Genomic DNA, 20,875 nt, shown 5'->3' with positions numbered 1-20,875 from the left:
AGCCGAGACGAGATCAAGTAGGGCCGTTCATCTTCTTTGATCATCATGAGGCTGGTTCGCTGGCTGACCTGGGAGGCAGCCACCGGTCAGTTCTTCCTCTTTGGCGTTATTCACAAGTTCCCCAAGTTCGTCAAGTTGATCCTGGGCTAGCCCGGTTTTTGGCTCACGGTGACAATTGTCCCGGGTGGCCGTATCTGCGGACACCAGGAGGACGCACGCCAGAGCCTTGACCATCTTCCAAGGTTCTCAATTGAACTTGTTTTACACGATCGTTCAGTTCACCATGGTCGCATTCGCTGTTTTTGCCACCTTTTAGCTCAGACTTCTCTTTAACACGGGCAAACTCACTTTGTCTAGCGTACAATCCACTCTTTGTCATCTGCTCCAAGCCTTTCTCCTTTTCCTCAGGGTTGTCCAGTGAAGAAGGTATTGCAGGTTTGGTAGGGAGAGCATCACGAGACATCAAGCGCTGCCCTTAGATGGGAATTCCGGACCTTCTGGCGTACTGGACACGTCACCATTCGAACCTCGTACTTCCTAGTCATCAACTTCCATTTATTAGTCCATGGGCTCTTGGTCCCGGGATTTCACCTTTGCAACCCGGTCGGCTAGGCAATCGTGCCTCCTCGAGAGGTTAGGTAGGTAGAGGACCGCTGTCCTTCACTCCGACGTTCAAAGGCCGGGCAGACATACCATCCGTTGGCATCCCCGTTTACCCGACCGAGGTTAACTGGTGCCTAATTGGAATCCTGAGAATCTTCCAGCTCGGGGCTCTCCCAGCCGCTCTCCACTATTCTCCCTGACAGGTAGTCCCCTTACCACTACCTAATTCATGTTTTACATTCGCTCGTTGTGCATTGAATTAGGCTGGGACCCCTCTTCGCATTCCGGACATTCATTCAGAACAGGGGCGGCTTCAGCTGCTTCTAGTGCCAATACACCAGGGCACATAATTATAACCAGGGCGATGGGAATCAGCTATTTTCCACGCATACACCCCTCACCCGGGGAAAGAGGTAAGGTTAGCCTTCAAGAATCTTGTATCGTGAGTTGTGACAAGTATTAGTGTGTTTACCGCTTACTTTTTGCCCTCTTTTATTTACAGGCCTACCCCCTACGTCGGTTCCGGCACACCACACCGACTTATCCATACCTGCAGGTTCTAATCATCATTAATTAGCCGACCACAAGTGTTAGGCCGCAGGCCTATATTTGTGGGAGGAGCTAGCGTGCCTTTAAGACGCTGCTCCTCCCCTCCCCGCCTGCCGCGTCACACGCTGTCACCCCACCCACCTTCACCCTTTTTTAATACTCTATCCCTCGGGTGGGCCCTCTTTTATTTACAGGCCTACCCCCTACGTCGGTTCCGGCACACCACACCGACTTATCCATACCTGCAGGTTCTAATCATCATTAATTAGCCGACCACAAAGAAGGAATAGGAGGGCCCTGCTCATGGAGTTTACAGTCCAAAGGGGAGGGGGCCATTTTTTTTTTATTCTTTTCCTGGATTTTGTAGAATTGATTTGGTGTAAGAAAGAAATTTGTTGTGAACCCACCCACCCGCTCCATAATTTTATGCTACGGTTAACACAGAACTCAAATAAAACAAGGTCTTCAGCAGTATTTATACCCCATGATTTTAAACAGGGTCAACTTAGGGAGAGGGTTCCAATTTTTATTTTTTTACCTCTATACGTCCCAAACTGATTGTAGAAATGACCTTCTATCGAGGAATAATGTCTGTGAAAAAAAAAGTTGATCATAAGATACAAAAAAATAAGGCAAATCACCGTTTGCAAATCAGAAAATGCATATTGGGAGCAAGCTGTTTTCAAAGACCATACTAGACTGTTTACTGGCTGGTGGGTGGGGTCTGTGCTCCAAAAATGCTTCTAGTTGGCTGGTGGGCGGGGTATGGTTTCCTGGCAGAGCCGCTGACTTCCATACAGCGATAAGCCCTCACGCAATGTGCTGTATTCTTTTTCAAATCAAATTTTCATTTCACAGACATTATTCCTCAGGAAGACGGTCATTTATAGGATTGGTTTGGAATGCATAGATGAAAATATTACAATTGTACCCTCTTCCTAAGTTCAAAATTTATTTTGGTCTGGACGGGCCATTTTTCTGACACTTGTCATTTACAATTTAAAATCAGTTTAGGGATTTTTTGGCTAGAAAATTACTTAAAACCCCCCAAAGATTATGTATTTCTTTTTAGCAGAGACCCTAGAGAATAAAATGGAGATGGTTGCAGTATTTTTTAGCACACCGTATTTGCGCAGCGGTCTTACAAACGCAATAGGAATAGGAGGGCCCTGCTCATAGAGCTTACAATCCAAAGGGGGGGCATTTTTTATTCTTTGTTTTCACAGGGGCAGAAGATTCAGCGTTGTCTAATATAGAACCGCACTTTGCTTTACACCCATATAGGTTACAGGTTACCGCACCCCCACGTCAACACGTTAATGTGGCTTTGCCGCAACCTCGATCAGAGGTTTCTAATAGAACTGTATCCTTCTAGCGCCCTCTATTGGTTTTCTTCTAATGTGACAGCTCAGTTAAAAAAAAAAAAAAAGTGTTCAGTTATTTGTCGGTTTGCTGTGACTTCAACTGGTCAGTAATAAATCTGTGATGCTTCAGCGCCATCTATTGGTTTGTTATGACTTCAACCGGTCAGTAATACATCTGTACTACCTAGAGCGCCATCTATTGGTTTATTACTGCAGGAGGTTAATAACTGTGACCTTTCAGCGCCATCCATTCGTTTATTATTTAAGCGGGTCAGCAATAAATCAGTACCTTTAGAGCCATCTATTGGTTTTCTAATAGTGCCGCAGTTCAATAAAACATCCGTGACCCTTCATCGCCATCTATTGGTTTATTATAACTTCAGCCCGTGCACACGAAAAGTCTTCTTCCAAGTAAAATACTTTATTCCAACATGGATAGCGGTGACAACAAGACAAACGCTGACGCGATTCTGCTTTACGCCTTCCTCGTAGCGTGGTGTGGGAAAAGATGCAATCTCATGCATTCCCACACCTGGTGTGATCCAGACCTAAGAAGAGTCTCACTTCTCCGAGGTACATTAACATTTATGGAGCACCCCACGCAGATGTACTGCGGCGGGGCGGCTCTCCTGCGCCAAATCGTGTACCTGTACGTGACTTCGTGCGCAGGGTCTGGGGCTCGCACCACCGGCAACCTGCTCCCGCTGTAGCCAATCAGCGGCTCCGGCAGACGTGATGTCCACTGGGCCCCGCCCATCGTTCACAGGAGAGGCAGAACAGCGGTCTGTCAGAGGGCAAGATGGAGATCTTGTGTTTCTGCTAAGCAGTTCCTCCAATTAAGCACCTCCACCGCAGTTAGAAAGCACTCCCTAGGAGCACCCTTAGGGCCAGTTCACACCACATGTGGTCCGGTGTGTTTTTTATCCGCATCAAAAAAAATGCATGGAGAATAGGTTGTACGGTTTTCAACGGCATAGTTCACAGCAGTGCGGTCAGTTCCAGAAAAAAAAAAGTAGAACGTGCTGCATTTTTTCTGCACTGGAACGCTGAAAAAACGCACCAAAAATTCACTGGAACGCACATGTCCTTATTTAGGGTTAAGGGCCAGTTCACACCATTGAAAAGCAGTCCGGGTGCCTTTCAGGAGGCTTTTTTGCATGCGTGTTTTGGAGGCATTCCAGTGCGTTTTTGAAACGTTTTTGGCACGTTCCGGTGCACTTTTTCCCTGTCTTTTTTCTTCACCTTAAATAAGGATGTGCGTTCCAGTGCATTTTTGGTGCGTTTAGGTGCATTCCAGTGTGATTTTTATATGTTTTACAGCGTTCCAGTAAAGTTCGGTGCAGGAAAAATGCAGCACGTTTTACTTTCTTTTCTTTTTTTTTTTTTTCTGGAACTGGAACGCGCTGGCATTCTGCTGCCTACATTGGTGTGAACTATGCCATTGAAAACCATATAACCTACTATCCATGTGTTTTTGATGCACAAAAAAAACCGAACTGAACCGCATGTGGTGTGAATTGACCCTAAGAAAAAGGAGAAAAATGCACTAAAAATACAGCTCAATAAAGAAGGAATAGGAGGGCCCTGCTCATGGAGTTTACAGTCCAAAGGGGAGGGGGCCATTTTTTTTTTATTCTTTTCCTGGATTTTGTAGAATTGATTTGGTGTAAGAAAGAAATTTGTTGTGAACCCACCCACCCGCTCCATAATTTTTATGCTACGGTTAACACAGAACTCAAATAAAACAAGGTCTTCAGCAGTATTTATACCCCATGATTTTAAACAGGGTCAACTTAGGGAGAGGGTTCCAATTTTTATTCTTTTACCTCTATACGTCCCAAACTGATTGTAGAAATGACCTTCTATCGAGGAATAATGTCTGTGAAAAAAAAAGTTGATCATAAGATACAAAAAAATAAGGCAAATCACCGTTTGCAAATCAGAAAATGCATATTGGGAGCAAGCTGTTTTCAAAGACCATACTAGACTGTTTACTGGCTGGTGGGTGGGGTCTGTGCTCCAAAAATGCTTCTGGTTGGCTGGTGGGCGGGGTATGGTTTCCTGGCAGAGCCGCTGACTTCCATACAGCGATAAGCCCTCACGCAATGTGCTGTATTCTTTTTCAAATCAAATTTTCATTTCACAGACATTATTCCTCAGGAAGACGGTCATTTATAGGATTGGTTTGGAATGCATAGATGAAAATATTACAATTGTACCCTCTTCCTAAGTTCAAAATTTATTTTGGTCTGGACGGGCCATTTTTCTGACACTTGTTATTTACAATTTAAAATCAGTTTAGGGATTTTTTGGCTAGAAAATTACTTAAAACCCCCCAAAGATTATGTATTTCTTTTTAGCAGAGACCCTAGAGAATAAAATGGAGATGGTTGCAGTATTTTTTAGCACACCGTATTTGCGCAGCGGTCTTACAAACGCAATAGGAATAGGAGGGCCCTGCTCATAGAGCTTACAATCCAAAGGGGGGGCATTTTTTATTCTTTGTTTTCACAGGGGCAGAAGATTCAGCGTTGTCTAATATAGAACCGCACTTTGCTTTACACCCATATAGGTCACAGGTTACCGCACCCCCACGTCAACACGTTAATGTGGCTTTGCCGCAACCTCGATCAGAGGTTTCTAATAGAACTGTATCCTTCTAGCGCCCTCTATTGGTTTTCTTCTAATGTGACAGCTCAGTTAAAAAAAAAAAAAAAGTGTTCAGTTATTTGTCGGTTTGCTGTGACTTCAACTGGTCAGTAATAAATCTGTGATGCTTCAGCGCCATCTATTGGTTTGTTATGACTTCAACCGGTCAGTAATACATCTGTACTACCTAGAGCGCCATCTATTGGTTTATTACTGCAGGAGGTTAATAACTGTGACCTTTCAGCGCCATCCATTCGTTTATTATTTAAGCGGGTCAGCAATAAATCAGTACCTTTAGAGCCATCTATTGGTTTTCTAATAGTGCCGCAGTTCAATAAAACATCCGTGACCCTTCATCGCCATCTATTGGTTTATTATAACTTCAGCCCGTGCACACGAAAAGTCTTCTTCCAAGTAAAATACTTTATTCCAACATGGATAGCGGTGACAACAAGACAAACGCTGACGCGATTCTGCTTTACGCCTTCCTCGTAGCGTGGTGTGGGAAAAGATGCAATCTCATGCATTCCCACACCTGGTGTGATCCAGACCTAAGAAGAGTCTCACTTCTCCGAGGTACATTACCATTTATGGAGCACCCCACGCAGATGTACTGCGGCGGGGCGGCTCTCCTGCGCCAAATCGTGTACCTGTACGTGACTTCGTGCGCAGGGTCTGGGGCTCGCACCACCGGCAACCTGCTCCCGCTGTAGCCAATCAGCGGCTCCGGCAGACGTGATGTCCACTGGGCCCCGCCCATCGTTCACAGGAGAGGCAGAACAGCGGTCTGTCAGAGGGCAAGATGGAGATCTTGTGTTTCTGCTAAGCAGTTCCTCCAATTAAGCACCTCCACCGCAGTTAGAAAGCACTCCCTAGGAGCACCCTTAGGGCCAGTTCACACCACATGTGGTCCGGTGTGTTTTTTATCCGCATCAAAAAAAATGCATGGAGAATAGGTTGTACGGTTTTCAACGGCATAGTTCACAGCAGTGCGGTCAGTTCCAGAAAAAAAAAAGTAGAACGTGCTGCATTTTTTCTGCACTGGAACGCTGAAAAAACGCACCAAAAATTCACTGGAACGCACATGTCCTTATTTAGGGTTAAGGGCCAGTTCACACCATTGAAAAGCAGTCCGGGTGCCTTTCAGGAGGCTTTTTTGCATGCGTGTTTTGGAGGCATTCCAGTGCGTTTTTGAAACGTTTTTGGCACGTTCCGGTGCACTTTTTCCCTGTCTTTTTTCTTCACCTTAAATAAGGATGTGCGTTCCAGTGCATTTTTGGTGCGTTTAGGTGCATTCCAGTGTGATTTTTATATGTTTTACAGCGTTCCAGTAAAGTTCGGTGCAGGAAAAATGCAGCACGTTTTACTTTCTTTTCTTTTTTTTTTTTTTCTGGAACTGGAACGCGCTGGCATTCTGCTGCCTACATTGGTGTGAACTATGCCATTGAAAACCATATAACCTACTATCCATGTGTTTTTGATGCACAAAAAAAACCGAACTGAACCGCATGTGGTGTGAATTGACCCTAAGAAAAAGGAGAAAAATGCACTAAAAATACAGCTCAATAAAGAAGGAATAGGAGGGCCCTGCTCATGGAGTTTACAGTCCAAAGGGGAGGGGGCCATTTTTTTTTTATTCTTTTCCTGGATTTTGTAGAATTGATTTGGTGTAAGAAAGAAATTTGTTGTGAACCCACCCACCCGCTCCATAATTTTTATGCTACGGTTAACACAGAACTCAAATAAAACAAGGTCTTCAGCAGTATTTATACCCCATGATTTTAAACAGGGTCAACTTAGGGAGAGGGTTCCAATTTTTATTCTTTTACCTCTATACGTCCCAAACTGATTGTAGAAATGACCTTCTATCGAGGAATAATGTCTGTGAAAAAAAAAGTTGATCATAAGATACAAAAAAATAAGGCAAATCACCGTTTGCAAATCAGAAAATGCATATTGGGAGCAAGCTGTTTTCAAAGACCATACTAGACTGTTTACTGGCTGGTGGGTGGGGTCTGTGCTCCAAAAATGCTTCTGGTTGGCTGGTGGGCGGGGTATGGTTTCCTGGCAGAGCCGCTGACTTCCATACAGCGATAAGCCCTCACGCAATGTGCTGTATTCTTTTTCAAATCAAATTTTCATTTCACAGACATTATTCCTCAGGAAGACGGTCATTTATAGGATTGGTTTGGAATGCATAGATGAAAATATTACAATTGTACCCTCTTCCTAAGTTCAAAATTTATTTTGGTCTGGACGGGCCATTTTTCTGACACTTGTTATTTACAATTTAAAATCAGTTTAGGGATTTTTTGGCTAGAAAATTACTTAAAACCCCCCAAAGATTATGTATTTCTTTTTAGCAGAGACCCTAGAGAATAAAATGGAGATGGTTGCAGTATTTTTTAGCACACCGTATTTGCGCAGCGGTCTTACAAACGCAATAGGAATAGGAGGGCCCTGCTCATAGAGCTTACAATCCAAAGGGGGGGCATTTTTTATTCTTTGTTTTCACAGGGGCAGAAGATTCAGCGTTGTCTAATATAGAACCGCACTTTGCTTTACACCCATATAGGTCACAGGTTACCGCACCCCCACGTCAACACGTTAATGTGGCTTTGCCGCAACCTCGATCAGAGGTTTCTAATAGAACTGTATCCTTCTAGCGCCCTCTATTGGTTTTCTTCTAATGTGACAGCTCAGTTAAAAAAAAAAAAAAAAGTGTTCAGTTATTTGTCGGTTTGCTGTGACTTCAACTGGTCAGTAATAAATCTGTGATGCTTCAGCGCCATCTATTGGTTTGTTATGACTTCAACCGGTCAGTAATACATCTGTACTACCTAGAGCGCCATCTATTGGTTTATTACTGCAGGAGGTTAATAACTGTGACCTTTCAGCGCCATCCATTCGTTTATTATTTAAGCGGGTCAGCAATAAATCAGTACCTTTAGAGCCATCTATTGGTTTTCTAATAGTGCCGCAGTTCAATAAAACATCCGTGACCCTTCATCGCCATCTATTGGTTTATTATAACTTCAGCCCGTGCACACGAAAAGTCTTCTTCCAAGTAAAATACTTTATTCCAACATGGATAGCGGTGACAACAAGACAAACGCTGACGCGATTCGGCTTTACGCCTTCCTCGTAGCGTGGTGTGGGAAAAGATGCAATCTCATGCATTCCCACACCTGGTGTGATCCAGACCTAAGAAGAGTCTCACTTCTCCGAGGTACATTACCATTTATGGAGCACCCCACGCAGATGTACTGTGGCGGGGCGGCTCTCCTGCGCCAAATCGTGTACCTGTACGTGACTTCGTGCGCAGGGTCTGGGGCTCGCACCACCGGCAACCTGCTCCCGCTGTAGCCAATCAGCGGCTCCGGCAGACGTGATGTCCACTGGGCCCCGCCCATCGTTCACAGGAGAGGCAGAACAGCGGTCTGTCAGAGGGCAAGATGGAGATCTTGTGTTTCTGCTAAGCAGTTCCTCCAATTAAGCACCTCCACCGCAGTTAGAAAGCACTCCCTAGGAGCACCCTTAGGGCCAGTTCACACCACATGTGGTCCGGTGTGTTTTTTATCCGCATCAAAAAAAATGCATGGAGAATAGGTTGTACGGTTTTCAACGGCATAGTTCACAGCAGTGCGGTCAGTTCCAGAAAAAAAAAGTAGAACGTGCTGCATTTTTTCTGCACTGGAACGCTGAAAAAACGCACCAAAAATTCACTGGAACGCACATGTCATTATTTAGGGTTAAGGGCCAGTTCACACCATTGAAAAGCAGTCCGGGTGCCTTTCAGGAGGCTTTTTTGCATGCGTGTTTTGGAGGCATTCCAGTGCGTTTTTGAAACGTTTTTGGCACGTTCCGGTGCACTTTTTCCCTGTCTTTTTTCTTCACCTTAAATAAGGATGTGCGTTCCAGTGCATTTTTGGTGCGTTTAGGTGCATTCCAGTGTGATTTTTATATGTTTTACAGCGTTCCAGTAAAGTTCGGTGCAGGAAAAATGCAGCACGTTTTACTTTCTTTTCTTTTTTTTTTTTCTGGAACTGGAACGCGCTGGCATTCTGCTGCCTACATTGGTGTGAACTATGCCATTGAAAACCATATAACCTACTATCCATGTGTTTTTGATGCAGAAAAAAAACCGAACTGAACCGCATGTGGTGTGAATTGACCCTAAGAAAAAGGAGAAAAATGCACTAAAAATACAGTTCAATAAAGAAGGAATAGGAGGGCCCTGCTCATGGAGTTTACAGTCCAAAGGGGAGGGGGCCATTTTTTTTTTATTCTTTTCCTGGATTTTGTAGAATTGATTTGGTGTAAGAAACAAATTTGTTGTGAATCCACCCACCCGCTCCATAATTTTATGCTATGGTTAACACAGAACTCAAATAAAACAAGGTCTTCAGCAGTATTTATACCCCATGATTTTAAACAGGGTCAACTTAGGGAGAGGGTTCCAATTTTTATTTTTTTACCTCTATACGTCCCAAACTGATTGTAGAAATGACCTTCTATCGAGGAATAATGTCTGTGAAAAAAAAAGTTGATTATAAGATACAAAAAAATAAGGCAAATCACTGTTTGCAAATCAGAAAATGCATATTGGGAGCAAGCTGTTTTCAAAGACCATACTAGACTGTTTACTGGCTGGTGGGTGGGGTCTGTGCTCCAAAAATGCTTCTGGTTGGCTGGTGGGCGGGGTATGGTTTCCTGGCAGAGCCGCTGACTTCCATACAGCGATAAGCCCTCACGCAATGTGCTGTATTCTTTTTCAAATCAAATTTTCATTTCACAGACATTATTCCTCAGGAAGACGGTCATTTATAGAATTGGTTTGGAATGCATAGATGAAAATATTACAATTGTACCCTCTTCCTAAGTTCAAAATTTATTTTGGTCTGGACGGGCCATTTTTCTGACACTTGTTGTTTACAATTTAAAATCAGTTTAGGGATTTTTTGGCTAGAAAATTACTTAAAACCCCCCAAAGATTATGTATTTCTTTTTAGCAGAGACACTAGAGAATAAAATGGAGATGGTTGCAATATTTTTTAGCACACCGTATTTGCGCAGCGGTCTTACAAACGCAATAGGAATAGGAGTGCCCTGCTCATAGAGTTTACAATCCAAAGGGGTGGGGGGGGGCATTTTTTTATTCTTTGCCCTCTGACCCTGTCCACTGGGTCGTCCTCACACGGGCAGAAGATTCAGCGTTGCCTAATGTAGAACCGCACTTTGCTTTACACCCATGTAGGGGCTCGACTGTCTTTTCCTGGTTTTTGTAGAATTAATTTGGTGTAAGAAACAAATTTATTGCGAAGCCGTTCCATAATTTTATGCTCCGGATAACACTGCACAAATAAAAGCAAGGCCTTCAGCAGTATTTATACCCCATGATCTTAAACAGTTATAACTAAGGGAGAGGGTTCCATTTTTATTTTTTTACCTCTATACGTCCCAAACTGATTGTAGAAATTAGCTTCTATAGAGGAATAATGTCTGATCGCTTCTCACCTTTTGGCTAAGATCAAGTGTAGTATCGACTTTAGCCCTTAGGGGTGTCTCTGCTTTACGGCTAGGACGTTGAGAAACACTTGTATCTATCCAAGCCATTGGGTCCTTGTGGGGTACCCTCTGCTCGGCCTTGTAGGATCGTTGATTAAATTCAGCTTCACCTACTCGCTGCTATTGGGTTAGAGGCTTAGCCCCCACAAGGAACGAGATTGCGATCTTCCCTCCTCCCCCCCACTCTGCGCTACTACCTTCGGGCAGTAGGCGCACAAGGGCCTTTTTAAATGCTGCGAAAGAGTGAAGACGCCGAGGAATAAGAAGGAAGCCGCCGAAGTTCTCCTGAAGCGACTACCGACGAACTCCTCCGTCATGGGGAAGAGCACTGGGAAGAAGAAGCATGTCCCCGCCACTTCTGCCAAGACTGCGGGAGAAGTCGCCTCAACCTCCACCCCCACCCCGGCCAACGCCACCCAGCCGGGCTCAGCAAGGCCAGCCAGGTCCGCAGACGGGCTTCCTACCCTGGAACCCTGGATGAGGCAGACAGTGGTGCTGCAGCTGAAAGAGGTGGACGGAACAGTCCCCGACATGACCCCGGAAATCTTTGGCAAGAAGATGATCCTCGAGCAGGGGTTCAGCAAGGCGGAGACACTGTCCGTACAGACCTTCATGAAAGGTATATTTTATATAACTTTTGTGTCTCTACAGGTCTGTAGAAGGTACTGGGAAGCTGTGAAGAATTGTGGCCCGGATTCCCCTTTCCGCAACTTTGTTGCGAACACTCCCATTCAACGGGATGAAAGGCGGGTGACGGTGTCCATGAGGAATCCCCATGCCCCAGCAAAAGACATTGCTACCTACCTCCAGAGGTTTTGCATCGTGGCCAAAGACCCAGTCCGAATCCTCGATGTCAACGGCTTCTGGACAGGTAAGTGGGCAGTTTCTTGCAGGTTAAGGAGAGAGCCTTCGGGGGATCTCCAACACCTGAAGCCCTGCTTCTCTCTGGGAGCCTCCGCAGGACTCCTTTACTACGCAGACATTCCCCAGACCTGTCGCAGGTGTGGCATGCAGGGTCATGTAAGTTTTGGTTGTCAGGAACCTTCTTGCAGGTTCTGTCGGGCTACAGGCCATGAGACCAAGGATTGCCCGAGGTCCAAGACCTGTAACCTCTGCGGATTGGCTGAGCACGTCTACAGAGACTGCCCCCAGAGATCCCGGTCCTACGCTGGAGCCCTGATCAAGGGCAAAGCTCCAGACAGCGCTGGGAAAAAGAAGCCAGGGGAAAAGACAGCGAAGGAACCGCGGAAAGCCACTGGTGAGTCCCCCCCTCCCCAGGCCCCTACCACCTCCTCCGACCCATCCCTCCCCACCCCCCCTGAGTCGGAGGTGACCCCACCTGCCCCTCCCCCCTCCCAGCCCCCCCCGCCCTGTCCTCCATGGAGGACTTCCCCACCCTGCCCACCGCCACCCCCACCCCCACCAGCAAAGGCCGGAAACGGAACCTAGATAGTCCGACAACTGAAGAACCCACCAAGTGGCCCACCGTGGCCCAGCAACATGACATCGCTGGACTGGACCCAGTGGTGGAGGACCTCGAGTCTGCGGGGGAAGACGAAGGAGAAATGCAGGAAGGTAAGGATCTGGCCCCCCCAGGGACTGACCTCACCCAGGACCTGATGGACAGCATCCTCGAGGAGAACGGCCTGAACCAGGACACCGGACAGGCACAAGAGGCAGTGGAAGAACCACCCCCCCCTCAGGGGAGGTAAGTTCAGCCCACCTGCTAGCTAGCCCCTTCATCTCCTTTACATGATGGCAGAGATCTCCATCTTTTCCATTAATGTTAGGAGCATCAAGGATGCGTCTAGAAGACAGGTGGCGCTGACTTTTCTTTCCACTCAGCAGAGTAATGTCTACATGCTCCAGGAGTGTGCCCTACCCTTCTCGAGGAGGTACACTCATCTGTCCTCCCAGTGGACCCATGGTCCCTCCTACTGGTCCGGGGGTGTCGATTGTAAGTCTGCAGGGGTAGCCATTCTTGTCAGGGGTGGTCGTTTCACGGTTGACTCCGTCCAGGAGCTCGTCTGTGGCCGTCTTTTGGTCGTAGACGGCTCATGGGCGGGAGAGCCAGTGAGGCTCATCAACGTGTACGCCTCCCCAGTTAAGAATGAGCGACTGGAGCTTTTCCAGACCCTGCGGACCCAACTCGTCACCACCAGGGCAGTAGTAATCGGCGGTGATTTTAACTGTCCGATTGAGGAGGATGGGCGCAGCTCCAGCATGTACGCAAAGCTCGACACCACGTCTAGGCTGCTCAAGGAGATGATTGCGGAGGCTTCCTTGAAGGACGCCGTGGGATCCATAGGGAAAGGTTCCGTGAACTATTCGTGGTGCCGTCCAGATGGATCTGTGCGTTCTAGGATAGACTTCGTGCTCACCTCCAAGACAGTCAGACATCGTGGGTTCTCCATGATCCCCTGCTTTTTCTCTGACCACAGGGCCATTCACTTTCGGGGTGACCTGGGCGAGGGCTTTGCCCCCGGTCCGGGCTCCTGGAAGCTGAATGGTACCCTGCTGGAAAATGAGGAACTGCTGGAGGAACTCAGGGAGGCCTACATTACCTGGAAGGAGGACAAGAGGTTCTTCAGAAAGGTAAGCGACTACTGGGAGTTTGTGAAAGTCAAGCTACGCAGCTTCTTTCAGGCAAGGGGACGTCAGCAAGTGTGTGCCAGGAAGAGGGAACTCAGGAGACTGCAACGTCAGATGCAGTCCCTGCAGGACCTTCACCACTGCGGCTGGGACGTTAGGCAGGACCTGGAGGACACCAAGAAGAGCCTGAAAGGACACTTTGAGGAAGAATCCAGGCACCTCGTCTTCCGTTCCAAGGTGGAGAATCTTGAGAAAGGTGAGAAATGTAACTCTTTCTTTTTCAGGAAACTCCACTCAGGACACACTCCCTTGTCTGAGCTGCGGGACGAGACCGGAACACTCCAGAAGGGGAAGGAGGCTGTGATGCAAGTGGTCAGCGACTACTACACCAACCTCTACTCCCCGAAAGAAACAGATACAGCTGAGGCCGACAGGTTCTTGTCAGGTATCACTAACCAAATTGATCCTGCAGGTATGTCGGCAATCAACGCCCCCTTGGCGCTGGAGGAGCTGCACTCTGCCGTCAGATCCTTTAGGCAAGGCAGGACCCCGGGCTGCGACGGTCTCCCAGCGGAGCTCTATGTAGCGCTGTGGGATCTCGTTGGCCCGGACCTGCTCGAGCTGTACGAGGAGATGGTGGTGGAGGGCACAATGCCTCCGTCGAAGAGGGAGGGGATGATCACGATTTTGTATAAGCGTAAGGGGGAGAGAGGGGATCTGAAAAATTGGCGTCCCATCTCTCTCTTGAACGTGGACTACAAAATCCTCGCCAAGGTTCTGGCCAACAGGCTGAAATCTGTCATCGGACAGATCATCCACCCGGATCAGACTTGTGGCATTCCTGGTCGCAGGATTGCGGACAGCCTTGCGCTTGTCCGGGACACGGTCCAGTACATTCAAGGCCACCGTGTGCACGCGGCCCTGGTCAGTCTTGACCAGGAAAAGGCCTTTGACCGTGTCTCCCATGAGTTTATGTGCAGAGCTCTGCGCAGGTTTGGTCTTGGGGACATGTTTTGTTCGTATGTGAATGTGATGTATAATGACATTTGTAGTACGGTGTTGGTGAATGGCTGGAAAACTGACCCTTTCCCTGTTCTCTCTGGGGTCAGACAAGGCTGCCCTCTCTCACCTCTGCTTTTTGTTTGCTGTATAGAGCTCTTTGCCGAATACATCCGACAGAACCCAGAGATCAGAGGGATCACCGCACCGGGACCGGACAGAAGGGTTGTCAAGTGCTCACTCTACATGGACGACGTAACGGTGTTCTGTGCTGATCAGCGCTCCATCGACTCGCTCGTCCAGACCTGTGAGGACTTCGGCAAAGCTTCAGGGGCAAAAGTCAACTGCGGGAAGTCAGAGATCATGCTCTTCGGAAAGTGGTTCCTGCCTTCTACTGCATCCATCCCTTTCAGCATCAAGGCGGACTTCATCAAAATTCTTGGAGTTTGGTTTGGAGCTGAGGGCGCAGCCCTGAAGTCTTGGGAGGAGAGACTGTCCAAGATGAGACAAAAGTTTGGACTATGGAGCCTCAGAGAACTCACCATCGAAGGGAAAACACTGGTATTCCGCAGCGAAATCCTCCCTGTGTTGCAGTACCTCGCCCAGGCCTGGCCCCCCCGGGTCAACACCTGCAAGGCCATCACCAGGGTGGTGTTCCACTTCATCTGGGGCTCCAAGATGGACAGAGTGAAGCGAGCAGTCATGTTCAAGGAACCCCTCAAGGGCGGTAAGGGCGTGCCCGACATCGCAACGTTACTGGGGGTGTTCTTTGCCTGCAACTGCATCCGCAGAACTTTGACAAAACTTCGGACTCTGGAGGCAACTCCATGTCCCGTTTTTTCCTCCTGCCTCTCTGGTGGTCCCTTGGATGGGACAAATGGGACAGCTCCATCCCCTACAACTGGGACACTCCTTGGTACTACTTGGACACTTTCAAGTTCATCAAGGAGCTGGGGCTGCATGGAGTTAAGCCCGACTTGTGGAAGCCAAAAACTATCTACAAGTTGATCAGAGCATCGGACATTGCTGAGACTGTTCCAGGCCTCCCTTCAGCCACTTGCAAAGTGGTCTGGAGGAATGTTTCTTCAAAGAGACTCACCAACAGGCATAAAGATCTGGCGTGGATGGCTGTCCAGGGGGGGTTGCCACTCAGGACATTTATGCATGCCAGAAACTTGTGCAGATACAGGCACTGCCCCTTTTGTATCATCCATGAGGAAATGTCATTCCACGTTTTCTGGGAGTGCTCATTTGAACAGAGCCTGTTGAGGGCCTTGGAACCTGAACTTAGAGACCTTGTTCCACAGACTGCCATCACACATTTTGCTGTGCTGAATGGACTTTTTCATGGTACTTTTACACAGGAGGACATTGACAACGCCTGGCGGGTGTTGTGTTGCTTTAAGGACGCTTTATGGTGCGCCAGAAAGCGCCTTATCCACCAGCGGGAGAGGATGTCCATTGAGGACTGTCGCAGACTGGTTCACAGTCTGCTCAGAGACTATAACCTGATGAATCTCATGGAGGAAGAGGTCTGAAGATTTCCCCTTCCCCCACTCTCCCTTGTGTGTCTTTGTCAATTCAATAAAGCTTCGGGCCTGTGATTTCATTCCCCTCCCCTTACCCCTCTCTCCCACCCCCCCATCACACCTGTTGCTTTCTTGAAATGTTATAGTATTGATACAGTTTGAGTAATGCACGTATATACAATGTTTTTAGTTTCATGCTTCAGGGTCATTGCGGCGTCATGCATGATGTGATGGCACGGGGTAGCATTACTCCGCACAACACATCAGGCATCATACCGCAGAATGTACGTATTTGATTGAATGTATTTATTTGTATGACCGGAAATGTATTGTAATGTAGTGTATTTATGCGCTGCGTCGCAGTACAGGGGAGAATGTACCCCGACAAAGTATTGTTTTTTGTATATCTTTTATGCAAATAAAGATTACATTTTCAACCAAAAAAAGAGGAATAATGTCTGATCGCTTCTCGCCTTTTGGCTAAGATCAAGTGTAGTATCGACTTTAGCCCTTAGGGGTGTCTCTGCTTTACGGCTAGGACGTTGAGAAACACTTGTATCTATCCAAGCCATTTGGTCCTTGTGGGGTACCCTCTGCTCGGCCTTACCTACTCGCTGCTATTGGGTTAGAGGCTTAGCCCCCACAAGGAACGAGATTGCGATCTTCCCTCCCCCCCCCACTCTGCGCTACTACCTTCGGGCAGTAGGCGCACAAGGGCCTTTTTAAAGGCTACGAAAGAGTGAAGACGCCGAGGAATAAGAAGGAAACCGCCGAAGTTTGCCTGAAGCGACTGCCGACGAACTCCTCCGTCATGGGGAAGAGCACCGGGAAGAAAAATAACGTCCCCGCCACTTCTGCCAAGACTCCGGGAGAAGTCGCCTCAACCTCCACCCCCACCCCGGCCGCCACAAGCCAGACGGGCTTCCTACCCTGGAACCCTGGATGAGGCAGACAGTGGTGCTGCAGCTGAAGGAGGTGGACGGAAGAGTCCCCGACATGACCCCGTAAATCTTTGGCAAGAAGATGATCCTCGAACAGGGGTTCAGCAAGGCGGAGACACTGTCCGTGCAGACCTTCGTGAAAGGTATATTTTATATAACTTTTGTGTCTCTACAGGTCTGTAGAAGGTACTGGGAAGCGGTGAAGAATTGTGGCCCGGATTCCCCTTTCCGCAACTTTGTTGCGAACACTCCCATTCAACGGGATGAAAGGCGGGTAACGGGGTCCATGAGGAACCCCTATACCCCAGGAAAAGACATCGCCACCTACCTGCAGAGGTTTTGCATCGTGGCCAAAGACCCAGTCAGAATCCTCGATGGCAACGGCTTCTGGACAGGTAAGTGGGCAGTTTCTTGCAGGTTAAGGAGAGAGCCTTCGGGGGATCTCCAGCACCTGAAGCCCTTCTCTCTGGGAGCCTCCGCAGGACTCCTTTACTACGCCGACATATCCCAGATCTGTCACAGGTGTGGCAGGCAAGGTCACGTAAGTAATGGATGTCAGGAACCTTCTTGCAGGTTCTGTCGGGCTACAGGCCATGAGACCAAGGATTGCCCGAGGTCCAAGACCTGTAACCTCTGCGGATTGGCGGAGCACGTCTACAGAGACTGCCCCCAGAGATCCCGGTCCTACGCTGGAGCCCTGCTCAAGGGCAGAGCTCCAGACAGCGCTGGGAAAAAGAAGCCAGGGGAAAAGACTACGAAGGAACCCCGGAAAGCCACTGGTGAGCCCCCCCCTCCCCAGGCCCCTACCACCTCCTCAGACCCATCCCTCCCCACCCCCTCTGAGTCAGAGGTGACACCACCTGCCCCTCCCCCTCCCAGCCCCCCCGCCTTGTCCTCCATGGAGGACTTCCCCACCCTGCCCACCGCCCCCCCCACCCCACCCCCCACCAGCAAAGGCCGGAAACGGAACCTAGACAGTCCGACAACTGAAGAACCCACCAAGCGGCCCACCGTGGCCCAGCAAAATGACATCGCTGGACTGGACCCAGTGGTGGAGGACCTTGAGTCTGCGGGGGAAGACGAAGGAGAAATGCAGGTAGGTAAGGACCTGGCCCCCCCAGGGACTGACCTCACCCAAGACCTTATGGACAGCGTCCTTGAGGAGTGCGACCTGAACCAGGACACCGGACAGGCGCAAGAGGCAGTGGAAGGACCCCCCCCCCCTCAGGGGAGGTAAGTTCAGCCCACCTGCTAACTAGCCCCTTCATCTCCTTTACATGATGGCAGAGATCTCCATCTTTTCCATTAATGTTAGGAGCATCAAGGATGCGTCTAGAAGACAGGTGGCGCTGACCTTTCTTTCCACACAGCAGAGTGACGTCTACATGCTTCAGGAGTGTACCCTACCCTTCTCGAGGAGGTACACTCATCTGTCCTCCCAGTGGACCCTTGGTCCCTCCTACTGGTCCGGGGGTGTCGATTGTAAGTCTGCAGGGGTAGCCATTCTTGTCAGGGGTGGTCGTTTCACGGTTGACTCCGTCCAGGAGCTCGTCTGTGGCCGTCTTTTGGTCGTAGACGGCTCGTGGGCGGGAGAGCCAGTTAGGCTCATGAACGTGTACGCCTCCCCAGATAAGAATGAGCGACTGGAGCTTTTCCAGACCCTGTGGACCCAACTCGTCACCACCAGGGCAGTAGTAATCGGCGGTGATTTTAACTGTCCGATTGAGGAGGATGGGCGCAGCTCCAGCATGTACGCAAAGCTTGACACCACGTCTAGGCTGCTCAAGGAGATGATTGCGGAGGCTTCCTTGAAGGACGCCGTGGGATCCATAGGGAAAGGTTCCGTGAACTATTCGTGGTGCCGTCCAGATGGATCTGTGCGTTCTAGGATAGACTTCGTGCTCACCTCCAAGACAGTCAGACACCGTGGGTTCTCCATGGTCCCCTGCTTTTTCTCTGACCACAGGGCCATTCACTTTCGGGGTGACCTGGGCGAGGGCTTTGCCCCCGGTCCGGGCTCCTGGAAGCTGAATGGTACCCTGCTGGAAAAGGAGGAACTGCTGGAGGCACTCAGGGAGGCCTACATTACCTGGAAGGAGGACAAGAGGTTCTTCGGAAAGGTAAGCGACTACTGGGAGTTTGTGAAAGTCAAGCTACGCAGCTTCTTTCAGGCAAGGGGACGTCAGCAAGTGTGTGCCAGGAAGAGGGAACTCAGGAGACTGCAACGTCAGTTGCAGTCCCTGCAGGACCTTCACCACTGTGGCTGGGACATTAGGCAGGACCTGGAGGACACCAAGAAGAGCCTGAAAGGACACTTTGAGGAAGAATCCAGGCACCTCGTCTTCCGTTCCAAGGTGGAGAATCTTGAGAAAGGTGAGAAATGTAACTCTTTCTTTTTCAGGAAACTCCACTCAGGACACACACCCCTGTCTGAGCTGCGGGACGAGACCGTAACACTCCAGAAGGGGAAGGAGGCTGTGATGCAAGTGGTCAGCGACTACTACACCAACCTCTACTCCCCGAAAGAAACAGATACGGCTGAGGCCGACAGGTTCTTGTCAGGTATCACTAACCAAATTGATCCTGCAGGTATGTCGGCGATCAACGCCCCCTTGGCGCTGGAGGAACTGCACTCTGCCGTCAGATCCTTTAGGCAAGGCAGGACCCCGGGCTGCGACGGTCTCCCAGCGGAGCTCTATGTAGCGCTGTGGGATCTCGTTGGCCCGGACCTGCTCGAGCTGTACGAGAAGATGGTGGTGGAGGGCACAATGCCTCCGTCGCTGAGGGAGGGGATGATCACGATTTTGTATAAGCGGAAGGGGGAGAGATGGGATCTGAAAAATTGGTGTCCCATCTCTCTCTTGAACGTGGACTACAAAATCCTTGCCAAGGTTTTGGCCAACAGGCTGAAATCTGTCATCGGACAGATCATCCACCCGGATCAAACTTGTGGCATTCCTGGCCGCAGGATTGCGGACAGCCTTGCGCTTGTCCGGGACACGGTCCAGTACATTCGAGGCCGCCGTGTGCACGCGGCCCTGGTCAGTCTTGACCAGGAAAAGGCCTTTGACCGTGTCTCCCATGAGTTTATGTGCAGAGCTCTGCGCAGGTTTGGTCTTGGGGACATGTTTTGTTCGTATGTGAATGTGATGTATTATGACATTTGTAGTACGGTGTTGGTGAATGGCTGGAAAACTGACCCTTTCCCTGTTCTCTCTGGGGTCAGACAAGGCTGCCCTCTCTCACCTCTGCTTTTTGTTTGCTGTATAGAGCTCTTTGCCGAATGCATCCGACAGAACCCAGAGATCAGAGGGATCACCGCACCGGGACCGGACAGAAGGACAGAAGGGTTGTCAAGTGCTCACTCTACATGGACGACGTAACGGTGTTCTGTGCTGACCAGCGCTCCATCGACTCGCTCATCCAGACCTGTGAGGACTTCGGCAAAGCTTCAGGGGCAAAAGTCAACTGCCGGAAGTCAGAGATCATGCTCTTCGGAAAGTGGTTCCTGCCTTCTTCTGCATCCATCCCTTTCAGCATCAAGGCGGACTTCATCAAAATTCTTGGAGTTTGGTTTGGAGCGGAGGGCGCAGCCCTGAAGTCTTGGGAGGAGAGACTGTCCAAGATGAGACAAAAGTTTGGACTATGGAGCCTCAGAGAACTCACCATCGAAGGGAAAACACTGGTACTCCGCAGCGAGATTCTCCCTGTGTTGCAGAAGGGGCCGAGATATATCCCGGGTAACTATAGGCCGGTCAGCCTAACATCTGTAGTCTGCAAAATTTTGGAGGGGATGTTAAGGGACCACATACAAGACTTTAGTAATAAAAACGGTATTATAAGTAGTAATCAGCATGGATTCATGAAAAATCGTTCTTGCCAAACCAATCTATTAACCTTCTACGATGAAGTGAGCAGCCACCTAGATAAAGGTAAGCCTGTGGATGTGGTGTATCTGGACTTTGCAAAGGCCTTTGACACCGTTCCCCACAAACGATTACTGTACAAACTAAGGAAGGTAGGTATGGACCATAAGGTGAGTACCTGGATAGAGAACTGGCTCCAGGGGAGAGTACAGAGG

At 48.9% G+C, this 20,875-nt stretch overlaps 1 protein-coding gene and 1 pseudogene across 2 annotated transcripts; both read left to right on the top strand.

Annotated features, from left to right (window-relative positions):
• Positions 1-565: 565 nt before the first annotated feature.
• LOC309560458 (uncharacterized protein) lies at positions 566-12,182 on the top strand (the record flags this gene model as incomplete). The annotated part of the gene is made up of 3 exons (XM_082264091.1): positions 566-638; positions 11,164-11,991; positions 12,160-12,182. 3 exons carry the CDS (start codon positions 566-568, stop codon positions 12,180-12,182), a joined length of 924 nt encoding a protein of 307 aa, XP_082120217.1.
• Positions 12,183-13,145: 963 nt separating this feature from the next.
• On the top strand, positions 13,146-16,349 carry LOC309560457 (annotated as a pseudogene). The gene is made up of 3 exons: positions 13,146-13,770; positions 14,479-15,674; positions 16,339-16,349. The product of its transcript is annotated as an uncharacterized misc_RNA (transcript).
• The last annotated feature ends 4,526 nt before the right edge of the window (positions 16,350-20,875 follow it).

The sequence above is a fragment of the Pelophylax lessonae genome (genome assembly GCF_965119305.1).
Source record: "Pelophylax lessonae genome assembly, chromosome: 7".
Lineage (NCBI taxonomy): Eukaryota > Metazoa > Chordata > Amphibia > Anura > Ranidae > Pelophylax > Pelophylax lessonae.
This window is presented reverse-complemented; position numbering and strand designations above follow the sequence as displayed.